Source organism: Aedes aegypti, chromosome 3 (genome assembly GCF_002204515.2).
Source record: "Aedes aegypti strain LVP_AGWG chromosome 3, AaegL5.0 Primary Assembly, whole genome shotgun sequence".
In the NCBI taxonomy this organism is placed as follows: Eukaryota; Metazoa; Arthropoda; class Insecta; order Diptera; family Culicidae; genus Aedes; species Aedes aegypti.
The window spans coordinates 215,938,924-215,964,272 of record NC_035109.1 but is presented as its reverse complement, the minus strand read 5'-3'; the positions used below and the strand labels follow the sequence as shown (position 1 = coordinate 215,964,272).

General features: G+C 36.6%; 1 protein-coding gene across 1 annotated transcript in view; it reads right to left on the bottom strand.

The window, feature by feature from the left end:
- LOC5570048 (protein FAM57A) overlaps nt 1-22,435 on the bottom strand; it is a 28,087-nt gene extending 5,652 nt beyond the window's left edge. The window contains exons 1-2 of the mRNA XM_001658889.2: nt 22,214-22,435; nt 8,801-9,354 (exon numbers count right to left, since the gene is read on the bottom strand). Of these exons, the coding sequence (XP_001658939.1) occupies nt 8,801-9,078 (278 nt within the window). The 5' untranslated portion in view covers nt 9,079-9,354; nt 22,214-22,435. The remainder of the gene's footprint in view (nt 1-8,800; nt 9,355-22,213) is intronic.
- Nucleotides 22,436-25,349: the final 2,914 nt, after the last annotated feature.

Sequence of the window (25,349 nt, the reverse complement as noted above, 5' to 3'; positions counted from 1 at the left end):
ATTTTCACTCTCCAAGAATTTCCTAAGGAATTCCTCCAAATATTTTGTTTTGGGTATCTCAAAATAGAATCAAGATTTTTCCAAAAAAATATCACATACAATACCTCAGGGCTTCCATCAGAAATTCCTATATTTAATTCCATTATTTCAGATATTTTTCGAAAAGCCTTTAGTCCTCTAGGATTTTATCCGGTGATTCTCCAATCAGTTTTTCTACTAACATCCTTCAAGACACTCGTTTAAAACATGTTATAATATTCAGCTAGAAACTTCTCCAGATGATTCCAAATTCTCAAGAATTTCTACAACATTGTTCTTTAGATTTTTGTTTAAAGATTTTAACAGCAAATTTCTCTGAGGATACCTTCAGGAATTACTCCAGAGATTGCTCCTAAGATTTCTTCGGAAATTCCTCCATTAATTCAAAAAGATTTCTCAAGGAAGTTTTCGCAACTTTTTTCTCGAACATTCTTCCAGGAGTTTTCTTCGTGGAAATTTGAATGAAATTTTCCAGTATGCTGAGACATTGTTGAGAAAAATTCGTGACGTATTCCTAAAGCAAATTTTAGGGTACCTTCTGTTACAGTTACCTATGTAATTTTTTAGGTCACCTTTGATGGAAAAAGTTTTTAGAAAGTCACTCTTGAAGAACTATTAGAATATTTCCAAGATTATTGCTAAGATAATTGAATTGCTAAGATAATTGAAAAATATAAAAGAAAAAATCAAATCTCGCAGGATATTGTGAAGGAACTCTTGAAAAAACAGGACGAAATTCCTAAAAAAAATGTGAAGGAATTATTGTTACTACAATCGTAGGATCTCATGAAAAAATGTTGGAGTGTTAACTGGTGTGGAACCTTAAATGAACTTTTCAATATTCCATGGGGATTTTTTGAGAATTCATTCAAAACGTTTGGATGAACTCCAAAATTCCTTGGAAAAATCGCTGGAGAAATTTCTAGAAAAAAATCTAAAGAAACTTAATAATGAAAACAGGTCGAATATAAGGAATTATTTGTAATGTTCTTAATAGATTCATTCGAATCACCCCTCGAGGAACTTTGGAGCTATTCTTTGGAATAACCGTAGATGAAATGGCGTTGAAATTCTTGTCGGGTTTTCTTGGAAGAAATTCTGTGGGAAACTTTGGATATCTCTTAGATTAACGACTGTAGAATTCGTTTGAAAAGTTAGCGAAAAAGTATCTGGAAGAAATCCTAGGATAGACTTTGTTCACAGGGAATACCCTGAGAAAATTACTAGAGGTAGTAACGTTGAAATGCTTAATCCTGAAGCAATTTCTGGAGAAATTCCTGTAAGCATTCTACGGAAAATTGCTGAAGAAATTGGTAGAGGAATGATGAAATCTCTGGAGCAACCACAAGGATAATTCCTGAAACTGTTCTCGAGAAATATGAGAAGAAATTTTGTATCTTAATTATCTGCAAGCAAGATAATGGAAAAAAGAGACGTTTGAGACTATTTTGGTTAAAATAGAGACTTCAGACCCCATCTATCAAAAATAAAGGCTTTTTAGAGACTTGCATAAAAATGGTATCTAAAATAAACCTGCTACCAGCCCTTGATATGTTAATCTTTTACTAAATAAATAAAGATACATTCAAAACATCAATCATGTTTTGGTGAGCTGATAAAAATTCATACTTAAAGGGATCTTCATTGAATAGCTCATATAGTGCTCATGAGAGCGGCGCAGCCGAAATTTTTTTTCGAATGAAGAGAGTTTTCTGGTCGTTAACATATTGTATCATGAATTACTGCCTCAAAGTAATTTCCCTGATTGTGATCAAAATTCCCTGAGAATTCCAGGTTTTTTCCAGGTTGAATAAAATTCCCTGATAATTCCAGGTTTTCCAGGTTTTTCCAGGTAGTAGACACCCTGCAGTCCCATCTGTGGAAAATTATTTATATTATAGGCATTGGGAAAATGGGCTGAGAAGTTTACAAACTCGTTGTTCATACAAATAATTAAAAAAATCCAGGAGATTGAAATAGCTTTCCGAGAAAAATATAAAGATGACCAAAAACACGGTTCATACTAGTGTTACACGGTGCGGTAATCTGTAGTGGGACTGATATGCGATTACTTTTCAAACATGGACAATCCGTTTTGGTGTTTTTTTTCCTAATTTTACCGAACAAAATGTGTTGTCTCGTTAGTCCAGCCGAAAGGTCATAGGAAGATATGTTGAGAACTGATATCAACTTAATTTTGACGAAAATGCAGATGGGACTGACTTGTGATTCACGACAGTAGAGTTTGTTTTTTGACAGATAAACTCGTCTAGTACACGACACTGAAGACGGTCTTACAGTTGAGGTCGAAATACACGTATCTGTCAAAGTATAAAAAGTCTAGTGGAATTAAATGGTATAGTACGAATTTAGTACAAAATTAAAAATAAAATTCAGAGACCACCAAGTTATGAAACAGGATCCAAAAAGGACCAAACAGGGACCAAGAAAAGAAAAGTAAACCTAACAAGCACTAGATGATAAGAGTTTGCGGTCGTCCATAAGCAGCCAGGTGGTCATGTATGCGTGAGGGGAGTGGTCTGGCCAAAGACCACTGTCCATACAAATTTAGAAATTCTTGTGTGGACGAATGACCACGAGGAAGATGGGGATGGTCTAAAATTCCGAAAAAAAAATGAGCACGTGGTTTATGGACAGTGTTGCGGCCAGCCCTGGCCACGGATTTTCGGACGCTCTATGTAGCAAACTCAGATTTGGTGGAGTATTGCTTTAAGCTGTAATTAGTTTCAATAAATGTCATTAACACTCTTAGTTAGTCCATGTTTACTTACAATTTTAAGTCCTTTTTGTGATTTAATTGTCCGTGTCTAACTGGTCTTGCAACTGTCCTGTCTGCCCTGTATTAACGTTATATGTCTATTATTTATTTCATCTGCATGTAGTTCATTGTCGTGTACTTACAAGTCTAACTTCATCTACTTGTTTAAATTCAGTTTAATTTAGTTTTAGATTTATTGTTAACTAAAGCGTGGTACAATTCAATGTTTATCGTGTTTAACAATTGTCTTGAGTGTAGATTACATGTGTGTCTAAGTATTCGTTATGTGTGTCGTTGTCTGTCATTGTGACGTTTCAAAATCAGGTCGAATTCGGACTGTCAACTGATGTCAGTGTTGCCGGGTGATCAGTTTCTCCAACAGACAGTTTCTTAGATTCTTCTTAGAACCTGACTAAACATTTCTCTAAAGACATCGGAGTCCTCGTTTTGGGAATTCTTCGGGGCATTACGATAAGCATCACTGGTCGTATGACTGTATCCATTCATTATTTTTACCAGAAATTTGATCAGCAATCGATTAAGGTATATTTCCAAAGCTTCCTTCAGATATTACTGCAAAGAATTCTTGAGGAACTTATTTAGTGATTTTTTTCCGACTTCCTGAGAAATTCGTCTAAATTTTTTTATCAAAATACCTTCAGGATTCCACCCTCAATATTGTTTTTTTGTTTTCAAAGGATAACCACAGAAATTATCTCAGAGATTCTATCAATCATTTACTTCAAAGAATCTTTCGAACATTTTTTCAAGCATGCCATAAGTCCTCCAGGAATTCTCTCAGTGATTCTTCCATTAATTTCCCTAAGACTTTGAGAATTCCACCAGTAATTTCTCCAGAGATGCCTCCTAAGAGCTCTTGTGCCAAATTGTCGTACAGGATTCAACTCAGAGTTTCCATAAGGATGCCTTCAGGAATAACTAAGAGATTTATTGGAAAAGGGAGTGCTCAAATTTTATTATTATCTTTATTATCGAGATTTTCAGCCATAGGCTGGTTCATCTTCTCGAGGGAGTGCTCAAAGTATTTTTCAGGAGAACTTAATTTTTAAAAACATTCTCAAGAAAAAATCTTTAAGCAACCTCTGATAAAACTTGTATAAGTTCTGAAGTAACCATTGCTGAACTCTTTTGGGGTCATCCAAAAATGACGTCCATCATTTAGGGGAGGGGGGGGGGTCTATGAAAGTGTGACAGTGCGTGTATTAGGTATTGGAAAAAGCGTGACACAGGGGGGAGGGGGGGTCTAGGAATCCCGAAAAACGATGGACGTCATATTTGAACCGTCCCTTTGGAGAATTCATGGTCCCATTATTGAAGAATTTCCGTAAGAGTTCTTAAAAGATTTCCTGGAATAATTCCAGTGGGAAATTTTTAGAGCATTTGCTGTAACTGGGAACGAATTCTTGAAGAAATCCAATCCATACATGCTTGGAAGAATAATTGAGAAAATCGGCGTAGGAATTCTTGTAGATTTGTTCAAAACGGAATTCTTCAAAAGCTCTGGAATAAATGATTGTAGATTTTGTTGGGAGAACTTCTACATTGCCCCTATTTGCACAAGAGTTTCATGACAGTTGTTGATGCATTCAGGTTGTTAGCAATATTTAGCTATATTTTTATAGAAGTTAAAGTATAGGTGTTCAAACTGTAATCGTTGTTCCTAACATGTGCAAAAACAAATCTCACTTGTATGTATCCCATATTGAAAATATTCGCTAAACAGTTTCGTTAAGGATTATCGTACAGTTTCACCAAATCTAAAAATGTTTAATAAAATCTATCCCGATAAACAGCATCCTGCCAATTTTTGAACGTGATTATCAAGGTATCTCAAATGTATTAGAATTTTTTGAAGGTCTGCATAAAAAACGAGATCGAAAACATCAGTGGTTGATTTCTCAATACGTCTAAGGGCCGATTTCTTCACCTTCGCTTAAGCCGTAAACCACGTTTACCCATACGATTAAACCAGGTTTAATAAAACTGAAAAAATCATCAGAAGAAATAGTGTAAAAATCACTGGAGGAAATCCTATTATAGTTTCTGGGAAAATGTTTCGAGTAATCTTTCCAAAAATTAGTGTTTGAAGTGCTCAAGGAGTAAATCATTTAAGCATCCCTCGATCTTATTCAGAGTTATTTAGGGGGAAGTCCTCCAATGAGAATATATACCGAGGTGAGGAAGAAGACATTCAGTGTGCGTGACATCCGTGTACGGTGCAAAATGTTTCACAACTACAAGCGAGCGAGCTCCCATAAGAAGCCGTGTAAATTAGTGACGTAGTTATTTTTGTTTACGTTTTTTCTCTTTACTAATACATAGCCATCGCTTCTTCTTCCACACCTTAGTATATATTCTCATTGGAAGTCCTCTATCAAAGTTGACAGGTACTGGCACCATTGTTTTCAAGTTTTGTTGATGAGCGAAAGAGACAGAATTTCGCCGTGAAATGCCTAATACAAACTATGACGTTTTCATGTCCAAACGTAAACAAACAGTAACTGTTAAAAGTTTCACTCTGATACAATCTACCAAAAAAATGTGAAACGATAAAATTTCATACAAGTGTAGCCACAAATGTTTCTTATAATTGAGGCTGAATTGTCTCCGTACGTTGACTTCATTAAGTTTTGCATCAATCACATGCAAAATTTATTAGAAAATGTCGAATTTCAAAAAAAGCAACCTTTTTTGTAAACCATTGCAAGTGCATGGCCATGCAATGGCCGGACACCTCTTGTCCTCTATGACCGGATAGTGAAAATGTTAACCTAACAACTGGGATCTAAATCACAATTCGTTTTTTTTTATATGAATGTAGGGTACAAAAAACAAACGGCAACAAAAATAAAGCATAAACAACAAAACGTTCGGTCTTAGGAGGCCTTGAGCTTGAGCTTGATTGGCCGCCCGTGGTTGCTACTCCAGTATTGCCAGATCAGCTGCGCTTACACATGGAACCAACCGAATGTCTGTTCGGGACTAACAGACACCCTCAGTGTATAAGTGCTGGTGATCTTTTATTTTTAGGCAACAATGGCACCTGCCACGTCAGAATACAGACCAATGAGGGGAAGGGGGAGGAATTGATGTTGCATTGAACTGGCACCCACGTAGACCGTATATACCACTGCATCTACGCCAGTTCATGCGTGAGTTTAAGGATTGGGGGAAAGGCATGGCAGAAAGGTTTGCTCTTTGGTTAGACTGCCTAAGTATCAGGCGTAAGGAAAGGCATGCTATAATGATGAGATAGAGTGAAGCGTAGGGAAACCGGTTTCTTGTCCGTTTCTGGTTCTAGCGTTTTTGCTATGAACGAGTAGGGTGTGAGTGTGATAGATTGAGAGTGGAAGATGGAAGCAAGTGTAAGACACAAGTACAATGTACGAGGGAAAGGACGGTCCTGGGATTGAACCCATGACCTTCTGCATATGAAGCAGAAGCGGTAGCCATTATACCACCAACCCCATCGGTCCTAGGAGGCCTTATAAAGTGCTGTAAATATGATGCTTTTAAGGCGAATGAGCGCACGGGAAGCAGCCACAAGATATGATGTACAGTCATCTCTACATAACTCGATAACGAAGGGACCATCGAGTTAGGGAGATATCGTGTTACAGAATAAATACTAAACCAGTGCAAATATGCGATTCAAGGGACCATGGAGGCAGTCATGAACACCAAATTTTACTATGGGTCTAGATATTGAGATCCGAAGGTCGAGTAAGGGAGAGTTGACTGTACCTAAGAGCACACTTCAACCTTCGAGCTGACAAAAAAATTGTGAAGAACTATACTATCCGATTGTGCTACTTTTTTCCGAATGTCGGTTCCCCGAATGACCCGTTTCCCTGAATGCCATTTTCCCGAATGACCCGTTTCCCCGAAAAGTGGAGAAGTTCAAATAGGTGCTGTAATAGATTTCAGTGGCAGAATGGTGTATATGAAAGAACGATAAGCAATCAAAAGAAGGAGGTATTTGGTCATTCTCGGCTATACACATGTTGTCAAAAATTCTGAAGGCGGTAAAACTTGTAAGAACCGCCAATGAAATAAATAAGGGTGCATATTATATGGTCAGTACCTTCACCATCCTGAAATGTATAGAGTTATGACAATTTTAAATGCCAAAAACTTTTCGGGGAAACAGGATATTCGGGAAACTGGAATTCGGGGAACTGGCATTCGAGGAAACGACATTCGGGGAAACGACATTCGGGGAACCGACATTCGGGTAAAAGTAGCACAACCCTTTTCATACAAAAGTTAAGTCATAATTTTCTAGTGCATTTCCGCAAGCCATATTTATTTAGCAGAACCACAGAGATTACTTATTTTGCTGCTATTGATCGGTAACAAAATATAAACTTGAACATAATTCAAGTATTGCAGCTGTTATTGGGGTTCAAAGTTATATAGAGACTGTTATGCCTTTATTTTTCAATATGGGACTACACTAACTTCGTATTTTTTCACATCATTTGCAAACAAAGTGTGTTAATTTCTATATGCATTGAAAAGTATACACTAAAACATGAATGTTGCAATGAAAAAAGTTGTTTTTGACATTTTCATCTGAATACGAGCAACCGCTAATGAAACATAGACGGCGACATATGGCGAATCGATTAATGGCGCTGATCAAGAAGGAACTGACCTATGATCTCGCTAATATGCTTCATACGCTGTACATCATGCAAAGATTGAGCCCACAAGGCATGTGTTGACATACAAAGCACCCCTTGGCCTTTATATGGGTTTGGTGAAAATTGTAGTGTCCGAGCATAGAGGACACATTTCAGTGCACACCCTACATAGAGGACTTCCCCTACGCTTTAATGAAATTTCTATTTTTTTTTTCTTTCTTTATTAACGAGATTTTTAGCCCTGGGCTAGTTCATCTTGGGACCAACGGCTTTACTTCCCTTCCGAAGGAAGTCGCCACTAAAATTTTAGTGACTATCTCGGGGATGGGATTCGATCCCAGGTCCTCGGCGTGAGAGGCGTGTGTTCTAACCACTACACCAGGTCCGTCCCCCAATGAAATTTCTGTTTTATGTGTGTCATTATTATAACCACCAATGACGGCGCCGGCTGCGTTCGAATGCAGGTCAATTTGGGATGAAAGGAAAATGTGGACGTATTACTTGCTTTATAGAAGCCAAGGAGTCCTCTACATTCGACAAGAAAACACTGGGAGATTGGATAGTGGAAACTGTTGTTTAAGGTGAGTATAGAACGAAGCCACACCTCGAATTTTCAAGAGCACAAGACTTGAGAACCAAACAGCGTTCCGCGTTGAAAATTTATCCCATTGGTCACTACCAGCAAGCAAGTAATTTGATTGATTTTCAACGCGAACTGTAATCAGATTCTCCAGTCTTATGCACTTGAAATTTAGAAGTTTGGCTTCGTTTTGTAATCACCTTAAGGGATTTGTTTTGGTAAACGATAAATTTATAATTTGATTACCGGATTCCGTCACTCGCCCCACAGGTCATACAATAGAATCGCTCTACAATACACAAACAATTAAAAAAAAACATTTTAATTTGTGGTAAAAAAAATATAATTTGCATTTTGTATGGATTGTTTCCCAATTTATCATATGTTGGTAGTAGCAAAAGACTTTTAAATTCCTATAGAGCCACAGATATTTACCATTGTTGCATTCGTTTTTGAACATCTCATATATCTATGCTGTCCATAAACGCATAATTGACACATGTAAATAAGAAATCCTGCAAATGGGATTGATATGCAATTATGGGCACTATAAATGCTTAGATTTTATACAGTGCTTTTAATGTTGATAAGAATAACAAATTCTCGAAGAACAAGTGAGCCTCAATTTCGGCCACCCGTTAATTATGCCCCAAATTACTTGGAATTTATAACGTATTATTTTAGAATTCGGCTTTAAAAATATTCAATCTTGAAAAAATAAGAACAAACACTTACTTGTTCGTGATATCCAAAACATCGGAAATCCTCAATCTATACTTTTTGACGAAGCTCAACCCCACCGTGGTTCGTAGTATCAGCTTGTTGAGGAACTCGGTCAGCGCTATGAAGTACACGAAGCCCAAACTGATAAGAAGCGCACCCCGCTGCACCGTGATCCTATCGGAGGGTTTCAATTCCCACAAACTGGCGCAGGCCAATCCAAATGACCCCAGCGAGTAAAGCAACGGGAAGATGCACCCCCTGGGGTCGGTTTTGACTGCTCCTCCGCTCATTACTTCCTTTGTGATTTGCGTTATCTGCCTTGCACAGCTACAACTGCTGCTGTCTGGTGATAATATATGTATGTATATCGATGGGGCGATAAGCCACCCTAAGCTGCAACTTTTGCACGATTAGATGTTGCGTCGTTGTTTTTTCCTAGACTTTGGGTTTGTCTTTTTCTCCTTCGCGTAGACTATCTAATTAAGTCCATATGTAGTTGGTAGGGCTTTCTGCTGGTTCAGTCATGCGTTAAGCAGCAGCTCTTGCACTTTTGATTGGCGGGGTTTCTGAAATGATGGTTGAAAACGATTATAATCAGTTGGTGTTATGACCTTATTGTGGATTGCAATCAATAATACGTTGAGAATTTGAACCTTGGTGAAACAAGAATTTGCTCTATTCCATAGCGAAAAGATGTCCGATGCAATATTTGATCCGACAAGAGCATCTAAACTTTTTGTTTTCTATTTCTTCATTAGTATACATAAGTTAAATTTAGTTTATTGAATATGAAAGCATATAAACAATTATTTTATTGTTCAACTCAGAGGTCGACTAATCGTGCAGGGCTGGTAACGACCAAGTGTCTTGAAAATAGGAACTTAAGTACTCTTGCTAGAAAAACAGACCAAACAGGAACAAAAAAAAAACTAATAGGTTTTTTACATGCCGTTGGTCAACTATTTTTTTTTTACAAAAAAACACGTTTCTATAATGAATGCTTGAGCATTGTTTGACGAGAATTTTAGCAGAAAATATACGATTGCAATCGTTTACTGTTGGTTTCATAATCTAAGTATGCAACATTAGTCATATTCAGGGTCGTATATCAGAGCCACTACTGAGCGATATGATTATTTTCAATAATTCATTATTGAAACGTTCAGTTAAAATATAGATACCTACAGTCATTGACAAAAAAAATGGAGGTTGGTTGCTGTTTTTCCATACAAAATGCCCAAGTTTAAGAATCAGTATCTCAGATTCTGGTAGCCCGAATTGGCTAAAATTTTGATGACGAACCAGAAATAGCTTGAAGTTTTGTCTGTCATTCGTCATCCAAATTTCAGCCACTCGGACTACCAGAAGTTGAAATACAGGGCCTCAAAATTGGGCATTTTGTATGGCAAAACAGCATTTGATTACAGTGCATATCGTACCTAGCGTAAGCTAGCGGTGGTAATCCTTCTTGAACACCGTCTTGGGAAAAAAAAACCTCTTAGAAGGTCACGTCTCTTTTCGTTTATTCACTAAACATGGTTGCAACTACAAACAAAAGGAAGGGTGAATCTCTTAATTTACAACTTCCTTCCAAAAATGTGGAATTTAAACCTATCACTAAACGTGGCAAAAGTGGAAGAAAGAACGTTTCTCCGGAATGTGCACTTTCTTCCAAGGGTGAAATGGATAATGTTGATAATTGCATCGATAATAACCTTCTAAATGTCGATAATAACCCTCTGTTGTCAACGTTTTAATGAAGTGTACCACTTGTTTGACTTTAATTTGTCCAAAAATGTGTGTTGCTACGAGAGCACCGCACTGGCAACCCTGTCCACATCAAACGAGACCAAGTTTACAAATCTTTCACGTCCGTCAAAGCAAGCTGTCATCTAAAAATACTATAAAACGTGTCAGCAAGCTTTAATTGAGTGGTCATCTAAAAACATTATTTCCTAGTAAATTTGTGAATTTAATTCCAAATTAGGTACAATGCACCAAATTTATATGGTTCTTTGAATTAATAATTGAAATCTTTATAGTTTATCTGCAAATTTGCACTGAATTCAATATATGCCTTTCTCGGCCTAATTACAAGAAGAGTTGCTACTGGTAGGTTAGAATCTTTAACAATGAAGTATGAACTCCTTTCACTTAAATAAATCTATCGTTTAGTAGCCAGCAAGTGATATCGGGTTGAAGATTTAAGGAGACAGTTAATTCGTTGCTGCAGAACACTAATTTGTAAGATATTTGTAATATTATATGGAAATTATGAGTTAATGTTCTCCTACCATTCTAGCTTGAAGCTCTAAATAAATTTCTGCTGTCAAGAAAAGTGTTTGTCTATATAGTTCCACGAGAACAATGTGTTTAGATTAAGAATTAGCGCATAAGCTATAGTCTGTACGATAGTGAGTTTTATCGACGACTTTTACAATAAACAATAAACAATAAATAAATATACACTTCATAGCCTCTTTTAGAGTGGGCCACTCTAGTCACATTCTAGCCTACAAAAGGCTTTGGGGGATGCGATGAAGGCAAAAGTTCCTTGACCGTGGTTTTATGTGCGTTTATCTGTAGCACCCTGGAAGTAATTCGTAAAACTAAAATTGTTGCTTGGGAAGTAATTCGTAAAACTACATAAAGTTACATTTCAAATATCCCATGTAGCGATTCTCAATCCTATCAGCTCCACTTTCAATTATTTTCGAGCCGACTGGAATATATATGAAACATATATTGACTCTAATTTTGATGTTAACATTTCTTTACAAACAAAACTTGATATTTACAATGCTCTTGAAACTCTAACAAATTCTTCTGTGGAACCAGGGGCATTGCAATTTCAAAATGTGAAGTAAAATTTGAATCCGTGATTATAGACGATGATCTAAAACTCTTGATCCGCCTTCAAAACGTGAGGGGAATTGGCAATTTCAACGCACTCGCGATCCTGCTATGAAAATTATACGGCAGGGTTCGCAGAAAGAAGTCAAGAAACGTTTTGCACAGTTAAGAAACAAAATTTTTGAAAATAAGATTTCTCAATTGGACGCTGGTTCTAAGCCCTTTTGGAAATTATCTAAAATATTGAAATAAAAAACTCAGAAGCCAATACAGGCATTGAAAGAGGAAAATAAATTATGACTAACTAATTGCGAAAAAGCTCAAAAATTTGCTATGCAGTTTGAAAGCGCGCACAATAGGGTCCTATAGCCCTGTCCTAATATTAGTACCAACCGGTTAAGTTTAGGCCAGAAACACTTTTTACTCAATTTTTGAATGCTTCTCGTTGGTATACGGACAAAAATTTTTTTTTTGATTTTTGAGATTTTGTCACACTTCTTGGTTTAAACTAGTGATCCTTTATAGAGAGATAAGCGGAAGTAAAATGGAATGATTTGGCAACAGACCAGCAGTGCTAATTTTGCTCGGCGTCGAGAATAATATTGTAACACGAACATGACTTCCTCATTGGCAAAAAGTGCATTTTGTTTCGTTATAGATCTTTGAGCTACAAATCCAAACTAATAATCAGCCGAAAAAATTAACAACTAATAATCGCATTGACAAAAATTCCAACAAGTCTAAAGGCTATTCTACTGGTAAGCATTTGGCAGTGTTTGACATGAAGATTTGATCGTAAAGTTATCTGTCAAATCGTACACTTCAGGTTAATTATCAGAACTCCAGATTGTCATGTCTACCTATCTCAAGTGATATTCATTATTCCTTATGACTCTGGTACCATTTACGTGTTCGTACCTACGGGATTTCTGAGCTATAAATACTAGCTGCCGTAGGGGCAGATGGGAGACTTCCCGGACTGTGGACTGATTGACATATTATTTTATTATTTCTGAAAGACTTCCTGTAAGAGCTGATGTTCCTCAAGGCAGCATTTTGGGACCAATATAATACAATATTTTCACACCTGAGTTACCTCAGGGGTGTCAGAAATCCTTGTTTGCGGATGACACAGGCCTTTCTGCCAAAGGACGAAGCCTGCGTGTCATCTGTAGACCTCACCTAAGCATAAAATGTAAAAGGTTTACGTATTTTCTAATAATAAAACTATTAAACTATCTGTAGTCGATTGCAAAAAAAATGGATATTTTTTCTTCATGCTTGCAAAAATGGAAAAGTTTCTCCTAATGCTTTCAAAACTCAACTAATAATACCGTAAAGATCGTGTGTACCGTTTTTTCACCCTTGACTCTAACACAATAAATTTCAGTTAATTCGTTTGATTGTTATATAAGTTTGTTGTTTTGAAGTGCTCTAATGTGCTATCGGTTATATTTCCAAGCTTCTGTAAGGGCCCATTCACAAATTCCATAACGCTGAAGGTGGTGAGTGGGTATCGTTGTGATGTTACGGCTCATACAAAATTTGAATAATATTCATACAAAACGCGTTATAAGGGGGTGAATGGGTGTCGAAAATGCCGATTTTTGGCGTTATGAAATTTGTGAACAAACCCTAAGAAACAATAATTATCCAATCGTTCTGTGTTATGTTACAGTCATCTCTCCCTAACTCGATATTGAAGGGACCATCGAGCTACAGAACACAAAACCACTGCAAATGCAATCCAAGGGACCATCGAGTTAGCCATGAAAACCAACTTTTACTATGGTTCTCTAACTCGATATCGAGGTACGGAATATCGAGTAAGCGAGAGTCAACTGTATAATCGTATCCGCCAAGACTTAGCTTTCAACTGAGCATTTGGTTTTGCAGGGTGTCTACTCGTTTACAGAAATGAAATTCCCTGATATTTCCAGGTTTAAAAAAAATCAAGGTTCAAGAAATTCTCCAAAATACATAAACTATTGAAGAATTTTTCATTTCAGATGATTAAATTCTTTTCAAAGTGAATTCAAAACATCAAAACAAAAAAAAACTTATGATAAATTTCAAAATATTTTTCATTGCAATGGAAAAAACTATCTGTTTGTTCTAAATGTGTAAACAACTTTAAAAAAATTGACGATTTTCTTTAGTTTCCCCGAAAATCAAGAATGCTTATCAAATGATCTGAAAGTGCTTTTAATAATCAACGTCAGACATGAAGTTAATAGTCTATACGAACTTAAGAAAATAAAAAAGCGTTTTCCTTAAAATGGGATTCAGATTTATGGACATCAGCATGGATGTCTTCACAAGTTTGAATTGTGATATTTCAAATAATTCTTCGAGGAATTTCTTTTAAGATACCTTCATGAATTCAATCTGGAATATTTATAGAAATAAGGATGCCTTTCATTTTTTGTATTCTTTAAGAAAATTACAAGTTCTTTAGAAATTTATCCATTGATTTTTCTATTGATTGCCTAAGGATATTCTCCAACATTTCCGTTAAGAGCATTTTCAAAAATTAGAAATTTCTTCAGATAGTCCTCCATCTTTTTGAAATTTCACAGGGAAGTCTTCAAATATTTTTTCCAAACATTCGTCAATGTATGTTTCCAGGGAAATGCCAAGGAAATTTTTCAGATTTTCTAGAGAAAAATTAAAAAAAAATCCGCGCGTAAGTTTTATGTATGCCTTGATGCACTCCTATGATGATCTCTGAAAGAACTCCTAGATTCTTTATGAAATTCTTTCTAGGATTTTCTTAATAAACCACTACGACGATTGGAAGATTTAAACAAGATTTAAAAAAATAATGAAACGCTGAAGAGATGCCGATTTTTGGTGAAGTTCCAAAAAAAGTAACTTTAAAGACAATTTTGATTGAAATAGAGACTATAGAGACCTTAGATAAACAACGACTTATTTATGACCTGCATTAAGATGACACGGGAGACCATGTTATTTTCCCTATCTTTCGTCTCACTCTAACAATTATCATCAAAACTTTGTGGAAGCAAATCTCGAGTTTTAGTGAACCGATGAAGCTGAAAATATATTGGGTTGTGCACTACATATATAGTGTCACAGTGATATATTGGAGTGGTTCTTGGGATTTGCTTCTTGTAATGGATAGGGTGATTAAGATGACGTCCCGTGCGGCCTTAAAATAATGACCAAGACTTGCAATTATCACTTGATAATCTTAAGTTCTACTTAATAGTTTAAACATATTTTAAGTTGAATAAATAAAAATGACTAAAAATTAAAGTACAGAACATCGTTTTAAAAGCGGCGCAGCCGAAAAATTGAATTTTGTTTCCCAAAAAGGACATTTTCTACCATGTATTACTAATACGAAATATTTTCCCTGATTGTAGCCGAAATTCTCTGAGAATTCTAGTTTTTTCCAGGTTGGATAAAATTCCCTGATAATTCCAGGTTTTCCAGGTAGTAGACACCCTGTTTTGATATGTCTATGCACTGTTTGTGCTCAACTAGTTTGAAAATCACAAAATGTTTGTTGGTCCAATCCGGACCTTTTGATATGGTTCAATGCGGACCTCTTGATTTCCAACGAGCACTCAGTCTATTTCATAAGCTCCGCCAAAATAATTTTAAAATACGATACAAAAATGCGTTTACGAGTGCTGAGGATAAATACATAATGTGTTTTGAACCTGAAAATTTACAGTTTGGCTTCGTTTTATAATCACTTTAATATAGCGTACTTTGACCCTAAAATGAATGTCGATATTTTTTCAACTTGATGTCCCGAGACTCAAAGCTGTCTCTTTCAGGTTCCCGTACCAGTTCATCTTTCCAATCCGATATTATCATGCCTTATTTAAGTGTTGAAATTACACTATATTCTAAGCAATAAAGGTTTTTCCAATGTATTTTGTCAAAATAACAAAAAGCTCCAGAATTATAAAAATATATGTTGTTTATCACGATATCTCCCATACAAGATGGTCAGCTTAAAATCAAGAAAAGGAGAGTTGGCTGTACGCAATTTTGAATCAGTTTCTAATTTCACACACGTTTTTTTTATGAGATTCACATTTTACTTGAGCTAGTTCTGACCTAAGGGGTGCGTTCTGAAACATTTTGATCTTTCAATTTGAACACATTTTTTCCATCAGTCCTAACCGTTGTTTGTTTGCTTGTCTCACAGGAAACCATTTTCAAGGTGCAGCACTCATCCAGAATCTATGAATGGAGAGTTGCGCAAAGAGAACTGGCAACAAGTTCCCCAATCACAAATCATTTAATTATTTTGGCCAACTATTTTACTGTGCGCGCTTTCAAGTGACTTCACTCAAATGTACTCTTCGAATTTGTTTACCAATTGCAAAGAATAAAATTGAACTTGATCTCTGGTTTCGTAGTTTTGAAGTAATCACAATGATGTGTTTAGTAGAGAATTGCAACAGCACAAACGATAAACGGCTTGAACTCAAAAACTTGATCTTTTTCTGTTTCCGCGCAACTGACAAAACAGTTAATTTATTTTTGCCGTTTGCCGCCCTAAAACGAATTAACCGCATCTATATCGTCAGTCTGAGTTGAATAACAATTATATAGCTTAGCTTAGCTTAGACTGACTACACATATCAATGGTTGATTGACCGAAAAATTGCACAGTGAAATTGCACAAAGAATCAACTAGAAGTTTGGCTGGGAATGGCCATAATCTTCTTCAGTGTGCATAATTCAGTGCCTCTTTTTATACAGGGTCAATAATGGCGCCGGCCACGTCCTTGTAGTCAGGTGGGATTGGAGGAAGGAATGTTAGTGTGTAACCTTTGCTATTTGGAGACCGTGTTTGCCTCTGCATCTCCACAAAGGTTACTGGGAGGGATGTTTGTTAATGGGGAGGATCGTTGGGTTACAGGATTCACTTTGATAAGCGATTAGATCATGATAAATAATTATTTGTAAGATATAAACATGCTTATATGTACATATAATATTTTCATTTGATATGAACAATTTCTATGGAGGGGAAAATTATGCCGACACTTGAAGTGACGAACTATTCAAACTTTGTTGAACAAATACCTAAATGTAACATTCCTAACACTCTTATTTTTATGCCGACACTTACAGTGACGAACCATCCAAGGTTTTTTGAATAAAGTGAATCTTTTGCAAGTCTACACTTGTAGTGTCGAACCATTCAAAGTTTTTTTTTAATTACAAAAATAAAGGTAAAAAGAAAGGGGTGTTTTGAAAAAATATAATGTTAAACATAAATAATTCATGAATCAGAGTTTATGTCGCCACTCACAGTGACGATCCATTCATAGTTTGTTGAAAAATCATATTTACGATTACATGTGCAGTCATACATATCTTATAGATTAGAAATAGTGGCATGAAACGAGCTCACCAATTGATCCGTCATCCTTGATTGAGCAGCAACAATCCACTTTCAGCTTCACTCGTTTGCTCGGCAATATAAAAGCACTCAGAGAAAATAGGCGCGTACCCGAGATCCTGCCCTCATCGCCCGCCCCCGCAGGAGCAAGCGTCAAAGTCGAGAGATCAAACACTACTAACGGACCGCGCACTTTTTCACTCCCCCATTAAACATTTGACAGTTCAACTGCCGACTAAATTGGTTGAAAAATCGATCGATTGTTGCACCGACGCTTATGGAAGATTAACACAGGAATCAACCGAATATCACCCGATTTAATAGGGTAGGCCGACGCAATCCTACTAAATAGGTGGATAAATCGGTATTTTAAGTAAAATCTAAGTAAGTTGACTTCCTAAACATCAGATTTCCTCGGTCACCCAATTTAATCTAGCGATTAGTCAGTTGATCGCTGTGTTAACCTTCCATGAGCGTCGGTGCAACAATCAACCGATTTTTCAACCAATTTAGTCGGCTGTTGAACTGTCAAATGTTTAATGGGGTCCTAACAACCGATGCGCGACATGTTTGATCCTGCCCTCATCGCCCGCCCTCGCAGGAGCAAGCGTCAAGATCGAAAGATCAAACACTACTCCCTAAAGGCGGGGTTGGGTATTAGAGGGTTAACAATAATTCCTGCTAGAATTGCTCCAGGCATTTATCTAGGGTTCCATCAGTAATTTTCCATAGAATTTTATATAGAAATTATCCCTGAAATTATTTGAGGAATTTCTGACACATTTCATCAAAAAATTGCATAGAGATTTCCGAAATTTGGAATTTTCCAAGAGTTCGAAGAATCTATCCAGGCATACTTAAAGCATATTTGCATGTTTTGTTCTTCTTTTGGTTATATAACAAAGTTCACCTAAAACATCATTTATTGCTTTCTCCAGCAAATATTCCTAGAAATTTTTTTGCTTACAATGAGAACTCCTCCAAATTTTACAACCAAGTTTCTTCCAAGTAAACATTACAAAATAGATTGCAGGCTAAAAAACTTTTTAGAATTTTTGTGTTGAATAACAATTATATAATTGTAATTGTAATTGTATTTATTAATCTTACGATAACCAGCTTTAACATTTTTATCGGGTCAAGGAAGTCACAAAATGAAAACTACATATTGGAGAACTAGTAAATAACAATTTTCAATGATTGCTAATTATAAATTATTGATGAATCAATATAGTGCTCGTAGGGCAGATTTGAAGGTAGAAACAGAAGGTTTCGCTTTAATATCGAAAGGAAGAGCTTTCCAAACAGCTACTCCGTAGTTTAGTAGACTCTTCCTTGCAGTCATTATGTTCGTTGGCATCGTGAAATTTCGCGTTCGATCCATTTGGCTTCTGGGAAGATGTTGTTGTAAGTATTCTGGTACAGTGTTAAACCATACTTGTCTCATGAAGCAGCAAATGTGATGATGATAATAGGGTCCTAAAGCCCTGTCCCAATTTTTTCCCAAACGCTTAAGTTTAGGCCAAAAACACATGTTTACTCAATTTTCAAATTTTTGGGGCCCAGATAGCCGTAGCGGTAAACGCGCAGCTATTCAGAATGACCATGCTGAGGGTCGTGGGTTCGAATCCCGCTGGTCGAGGATCTTTTCGGGTTGGAAATTTTCTCGATTCCCAGGGCATAGAGTATCTTCGTACCTGCCACACGATATACACATGCAAAAATGGTCAATCGGCAAAGAAAGCTCACAGTTAATAACTGTGGAAGTGCTCATAAGAACATTAATCTGAGAAGCAGGCTTTGTCCCAGTTGGGACGTAACGCTAAAAAGAAGAAGAAGAAGACTCAATTTTCTAATGTTTTCCGTTGGTTTAAGCCCAAAAAACATTTTTTTAGATTTTGTCACATATTTTGGCTTAAACTCAAATTTTGGGTGTATTTTGTTTCCCATGTCCCTTACGAAATGTCAGATAGGAACAACCCCAGTGGTCGAACTAAACCCCTGTGGTGTTTTTGTCGACTAAGCGAACGTCAAACATGATCAAAAGTGTCAAGGTTCATTTATGGACCAAATTTTTAAATTCAAGTTTAAACATGATTTTAGGACCCAAATTGGGGTCGGGCAGATCTTGTCCAACTATTGCGGTTCTTACAGGTACGGTGGTAGTTCGGCTTCTCATGTTGTAGACGAACCTTAGAGAAGCTTTGTAGCATTTATGAAGCGTTTCCTTCTGTGCTGCTGATAGCCCTGGGAAGTAGACTGAATCACAGTATGTAAAAATCGGCATGATAACTGATTGGACCAGTTTTAACCGCACTTCAGTCCTAAGAACTGGTCCAAAACAACGAAAAGTCCGCAAAACGTTGAAAACCTTTGACGCGGTGCCGTTGACTTGCTCAGTCCACTTCAGACCACTGTCCATGCTAAGCCCAAGATTAACAACTTTGTGGCTGAACTGGATAGTCTCGTCGCAGAATGACACATTCAAACCTGGGGCAGGTTCAATTCCGTTTTTGCAAAAAAACTATAGCTTGTGTCTTTTTAGGATTAGGATAGAGCCCGTTGGCGTTAGCCCATTCCTCGATATTTGGTTGATCGTCAGAATAAGCCTATTTATTTCGCTAGTCGGACCAGAAATATAAATTTGTAGGTCATCGGCATACATGTGATATTCGCACTGCAGGTTATTTGGAAGGCTGTTGATGAATAGACTAAACAAGAGAGAACTAAGGCACGATCCTTGAGGTGTACCTGCGGTAAGCTGCCTATGTTAAGAAAACTTGTTTCCCAACTTCACAACTTGGCTTCTGTTCCATAGGAAGGATCCGACGAGGTCACATGCAGATTGGGAAAATCTAAACTCTTCAGCTAGTTTGGTTCGTAGTAAGTTGTGTCTGACACAGTTAAACGCTAGGGAGAAGTCGACTAACACCATGACTGTGCAGTGGTTTTTGTCTAAACTGCTGAACACATAATGGATGACTTTAGTCAGAGCTGTCGTCGTACTATGAAACTTCCTGTACCCTGACTGATGCTTAGCGAGGAACGGTGCACTCGAGAAATGATCGTTGATTTGAGCAAGCAAAACCTTTTCGAACACTTTTGACATGGCTGATAAGACACTAATTGGGCGGAAATCCTTCGGATCGTGATGATCGCCTTTTTCCACGCAGCAGGAAATGACCCTGATTCAATAATTGAACAGATGATCCAGCAGCGGAATGATGAAAGGGCAGAGCATTTTCACAAATGATATGGGTATTCCATCGGAACCTGTAGCATTGGATTCGATTTCAGCTATACGAAGAGCTACTTCAGCTGAATTGGTATGACGGAAAGTGAAATTCCCATATCTGGGTATGGCGTGGTGCTGTTCAGGAGGCTGAACCGGTCTACTCCCTAGATTGAGATATCCATCTGAAAAGAACTTGTTCAGAAGATCGACATCAATTGCTTCATCCACATGATTTTTCTTGCTATTATTGTGTATTCCATCTCGGCGTAAAATGCTCCACAGTGTCTTAGCTGGCAGATCGATTGAAAAATTTCTGTCGGCGTAACGTTTCTTAGCTGCAAAAATCAGTGAGTAGGCTCTGTCGCGCAAACGACAGTAGTCGTTCCATTGGGGGTCATCTCTTCTTCTGTTAGGGTTGCGTGAATAGAGCTTGTACGACAAGTCTCTAGTAGCGATTGCCTGTTCGATTTCTCTGCTGATCCATGGAGTTCGTTTATCCCGGATAACAGCGACGCGCTCTGGGGCATGTGTTTGGAGCAAATTCTGTAGTTTTTAAACTAACTCATTTTGAATACTTTATTAAATTGCAGTTACATTTCAACTATTGAATGGGTTGATATATTTCCACTGATGGAGGGAGATTACTTACATTACCGTTACATTACATGTAACAAGTAGGGGGCTCATTCACAAATCGTAGGCCCTAAAGTGTAATTCTCGCTAAACATTACTAAAGGACCTATGTATAAATGAGAGATTCTCTCCTCTCTCGTTCTCTTTCGATTATAACAGTGGAATACTAAAGCTTTTAAGAAGTTTTTCACTACAGATCGAAAGGCAATTTTCTTGACTAGCGTTTCATACAAAAAACGCAACAGAAGAGGTTAATGTGACTCAGTCATTGATCAAAGAGAAAGTAAACAAAGAGAGCCTCTCATATGTACATAGGTTCTTTAGTAATGTTTCGCGAGAATAATTCTTAAAATAATAATTATTATTTCGTTGTAAGTCTTTTTTTAAATTTCGTCACGATAACAACACCCCTCTCGTCTCAAAACGTGTTTGTTTATTCTGTTCGATAGGTAGACGATTTGACAGTTCAATAGGTAGACTTGGTTTCAGTCTTCGCGCAACTCTCCATTCATCGACTCTGCACTCCTCAACTTTTACGTGTAACAAATTTGATTTGTTCCAACAAATCTGAAGGCTATTCTACTGGTCTTGCTTTGCTAGACATAAGAAGTGTATCGAAAAGTAGTCGCAAACATTCAAAACAGTCTCAAAAATATAGGGTTGAACACACAAACAATTCTGAAAATAGAGACATTTTGAATACTTGCATTCATAAGCTAAGTATGCTGTTTCGCTCAAGAAAAGTAAAGAAATTCCTTGACTTAAAGGGTCAAGAAATTTCCTACAGAGAGCCCCCTTTGAAGTGACATTTCTTCTCAACTGCGTACTGCGATCAGAAAAAAGTGATTTTCTTGACCATTTCTTGGGAGAAATTTTCCACGCATCGAGATAGGCGATTCCTTTTCTTGTCAGTAGCAAACCGGCCTATAGTCTCTAAAAAGAGACCTGCTACCAGCCCTGCAATTGTATTTATTAGCAACTCACCGGACGAATGAAATCTATCATTGAAATTGTGAATCATTTGCATCTGACATCATATCGCGATATTTTTGTATAGGTTTATATCTAAAGGGTCCACTTCATCTTCAAGTTGAATCTTAATACATACATCCAAGAATCTTTCAATAATGTGCAATATTAAGTCACTAGAACAATACAAAATTATCATTCTCCATACAATATGTTACGCAACTTATATGACCCATATTTTACCAGACTATAGCGTTCAGAATTTTGCAATCATTTATATAAAAAAATCTCCCTCAATTTTCCTTCCATTCTCTTTTGTACAAAACAGCAAATCTTGACTTACCCGCAACGTTCAGACTTGATTAGAACATTTTACGCCTCCGGAACAATTGTGCAAAGTTCGTACTTTGGTCAAAGAGTGGGAAAATATAAATATTCCGCGTAAAAACACCGAGGACACTAGCACCCAACACTTTTTTTGCTGATGTTTTTCACCACCCCCAGCCACTTTTCTGCGTGAAACTGATTCGGTGACTGATGGAAAAGCTATGAGATTCGAGCCGATTATGACAGATGTCAACAGCGTTACTTTAGGCCTGTTCAATGCATACGTATGGCAAGAGTTACTCCTGAAGCGTTGCACCGGAATACGGAGAGTGCACCGCCAACGAACTCGCCGAAATGAATTTTTGAGAGGTGCTGGGATTATTAGTTGTTCAATAAATCGCAATCAAAAATTTACATCGAAAGTAAATTATCAATAAATTTTACCCCCGGAAGTACAGTCGCATTTCGGCTTTGGTTGCACCACAGACCAGCAGACGTAACACTAGCGAAATTTCCATAGACCACTCATTTAACGATCATTAAAAATGGATCATTAAAATAACCAAAACGGTCGCTATGAAATGCATAGATAGCGCCACCGTACTCTGGACCTATGCACGGGTTCACTATTTGACGTTTTAGCGGTGCCGTGTTATTTATGTGACCATGGCAACTAGTGAATTCGGCACCGCTCAAACGTCAAATAGTGAACTCATGCATCGGTCCCTTGTGTGTTTGACAGAACTGCAATGCTTTTAAGCTAGATATGCTGTTCAGCTCAAGAAAAGTAAAAATTTCTGCGGAAAGAAATGGTCAAGAAATTTTCTACAGTGAGGCCTGTAGGGATAGTGAAAGGCAAGGAATAATGTTCGATGTTGAAGAAAATATACTGATTCAGATCATAGTAGGCAGTTGTTTCCGAGCATGAAAAGCAGATGTCAGTTTGTTGGTTTGTTTTGGGGAAAATAAACGTGTTTCTGTAAAACGAGTGAACATTGGTGTTTGAAATATAAAAAGTATTACCGAAACCGTGTGAAAAATTGGCCTGAGAAAAAGACAGTTCACTACAAGGCCCATTTGAATTGGGTCCTAAAATGTTTAATGAATTCTCGTTTTTATTCAATAATACGAAAGAGCATGTTCTTGCAACTACTTTAGCAAGTTTTCCCGCTCAAATAACGGCTATATCATTTTTTAATTTCAATTTTAAAAATGGTTCCAAATATCAACCTTGACACTTGTGATCTTGTTTGACATTCACTTTTTCGACAAAAATGCCACAGGGCATATAGTTTTAACACTGGGGTTGTTCCTATCTGACATTTCGGAAGGGACACGGAAAACAAAATATACCCAAAATTCGAGTTTAAACAGGCTATCGACATGCATGGAGACACCATGCCTGAGTTTAAACCAAGGGTTGTGACAAAATCTCGAAAATCATAAAAAAATGTTTTTTGTACTTAAACCAATGCACAGTGGTCCAGGAATCAGTTTTACGCGGAAAGATGCATTTTGAGCTTTAGAATGAAACATTAGACAAAAACGGTCTTCTACAAAGTTGTTTGTATTAGTTAAGCCCTTTGTTTGGTGTTATTGAAAATTAGGGTGGACCACATTTTCATAGAAATTGTGTAACTAACTTTCTTATTTGTAGAAATTATTTTATACATGCTTCAGCAAAGTTATAGACCATTCAATTTCAAGCAACTTTGCCAAAAAAAGTTTTTTTTTGTATCTCTTAAATTGACCGATTTAGAGCTTTTTTCCTGCAGTGACATAGGGTGGTCCGAACAAAACTGGTTTTCTGGCTCTAGAGTTTTCAATTCAAATTTCTCATCAAAGTAGTCTATGAAACACTTTTAGAGCTTTAAAATATGCGTAATTTGGTGAGTGAAGAAACTCGCTATCTCCTTCCGTTTGATGCCTACTTTGATTGTGCATATCTCTGATTGGGGCAAACATAAAAAATATCTTTTGACGGCATTCAAAAGACAAAATAAAATTGTATATTATATCAAAAAATTACAGATGTGTTATTATTGTAACTCTAATAAAATGCCTTAAAAATCAAAGGATTTTAAGCAGAAAAACTTTAATAACTTATGAACAAAAATAGATATCATCAATATTTTTGCATGAAAATTTGCGTTTTGTTAAGTTCTTAAAGTCGTTCACAGACCGCTTTGACGAGAAATCTGAAATAAGAAAGATAGGGCTCTAAAACTATTTTGAAGATTTTCATAGAATGTATTTCTTTATTATTTTGCATTTTGAGCATGAAAATGAAATTTTAGACAAAAATGACCTTCTACAAAATTGTTTCTAAAAATGTAAGCTTTCATACTGTGTCATTTGAAATTAGGGTGGTCCACAATATCACACATATCATATAATCAACTTTTTTATTTGCAAAAATACTGGTATATGCTCTTAGGCAAAGCGGTAGAGCTTGAAATTTTGATCAACTTTGCCAAAAAAAGTTTTTCTGTAGCTCAAAAATTGGACAATCTAGAGCATTTTTTCCTAATCATCGCAGGGTGGTCCAATAAAAATAAGTTTTTCAACACTAGTTTTTTTAATATTAGTTTCTCGTCAAAGTCGTCTATGAACGACTTTTAGAACTTAACAAAACGCAAATTTTCATGCAAAAAGATTGTTGATATCTATTTTAGTTCAAAAGTTATTAAAATTTTTGTGATAAAAAATATTTGATTTTCATGACGTTTTATTAGAGTTACAATAATAACACATCTGTAATTTTTTGATATAATATACAATTTTATTTTGTCTTTTGAATGCCGTCAAAAGATATTTTTTATGTTTGCGCCAATAGGGTCCTAAAGCCCTGTCCCGATTTTAGTGCCAAACGCTTAAGTTTAGGCCAAAAACACATGTTTACTAAATTTTCCAATGTTTTCCGTTGATTTAAGTCCGAAAAACATTTTTTTATGTTTTTTTAGATTTTGTCACACCCTTTGGCTTAAACTCAAATTTTGGGTGAATTTTGTTTTCCGTGTCCCTTCCGAAATGTCAGATAGGAACAACCCCAGTGTTAAAACTAAAACCCCTGTGGTGTTTTTGTCGTCTAAGCGAACGTCAAACATGATCTCAAGTGTCAAGGTTCATTTATGGACCCAATTTTAAAATTA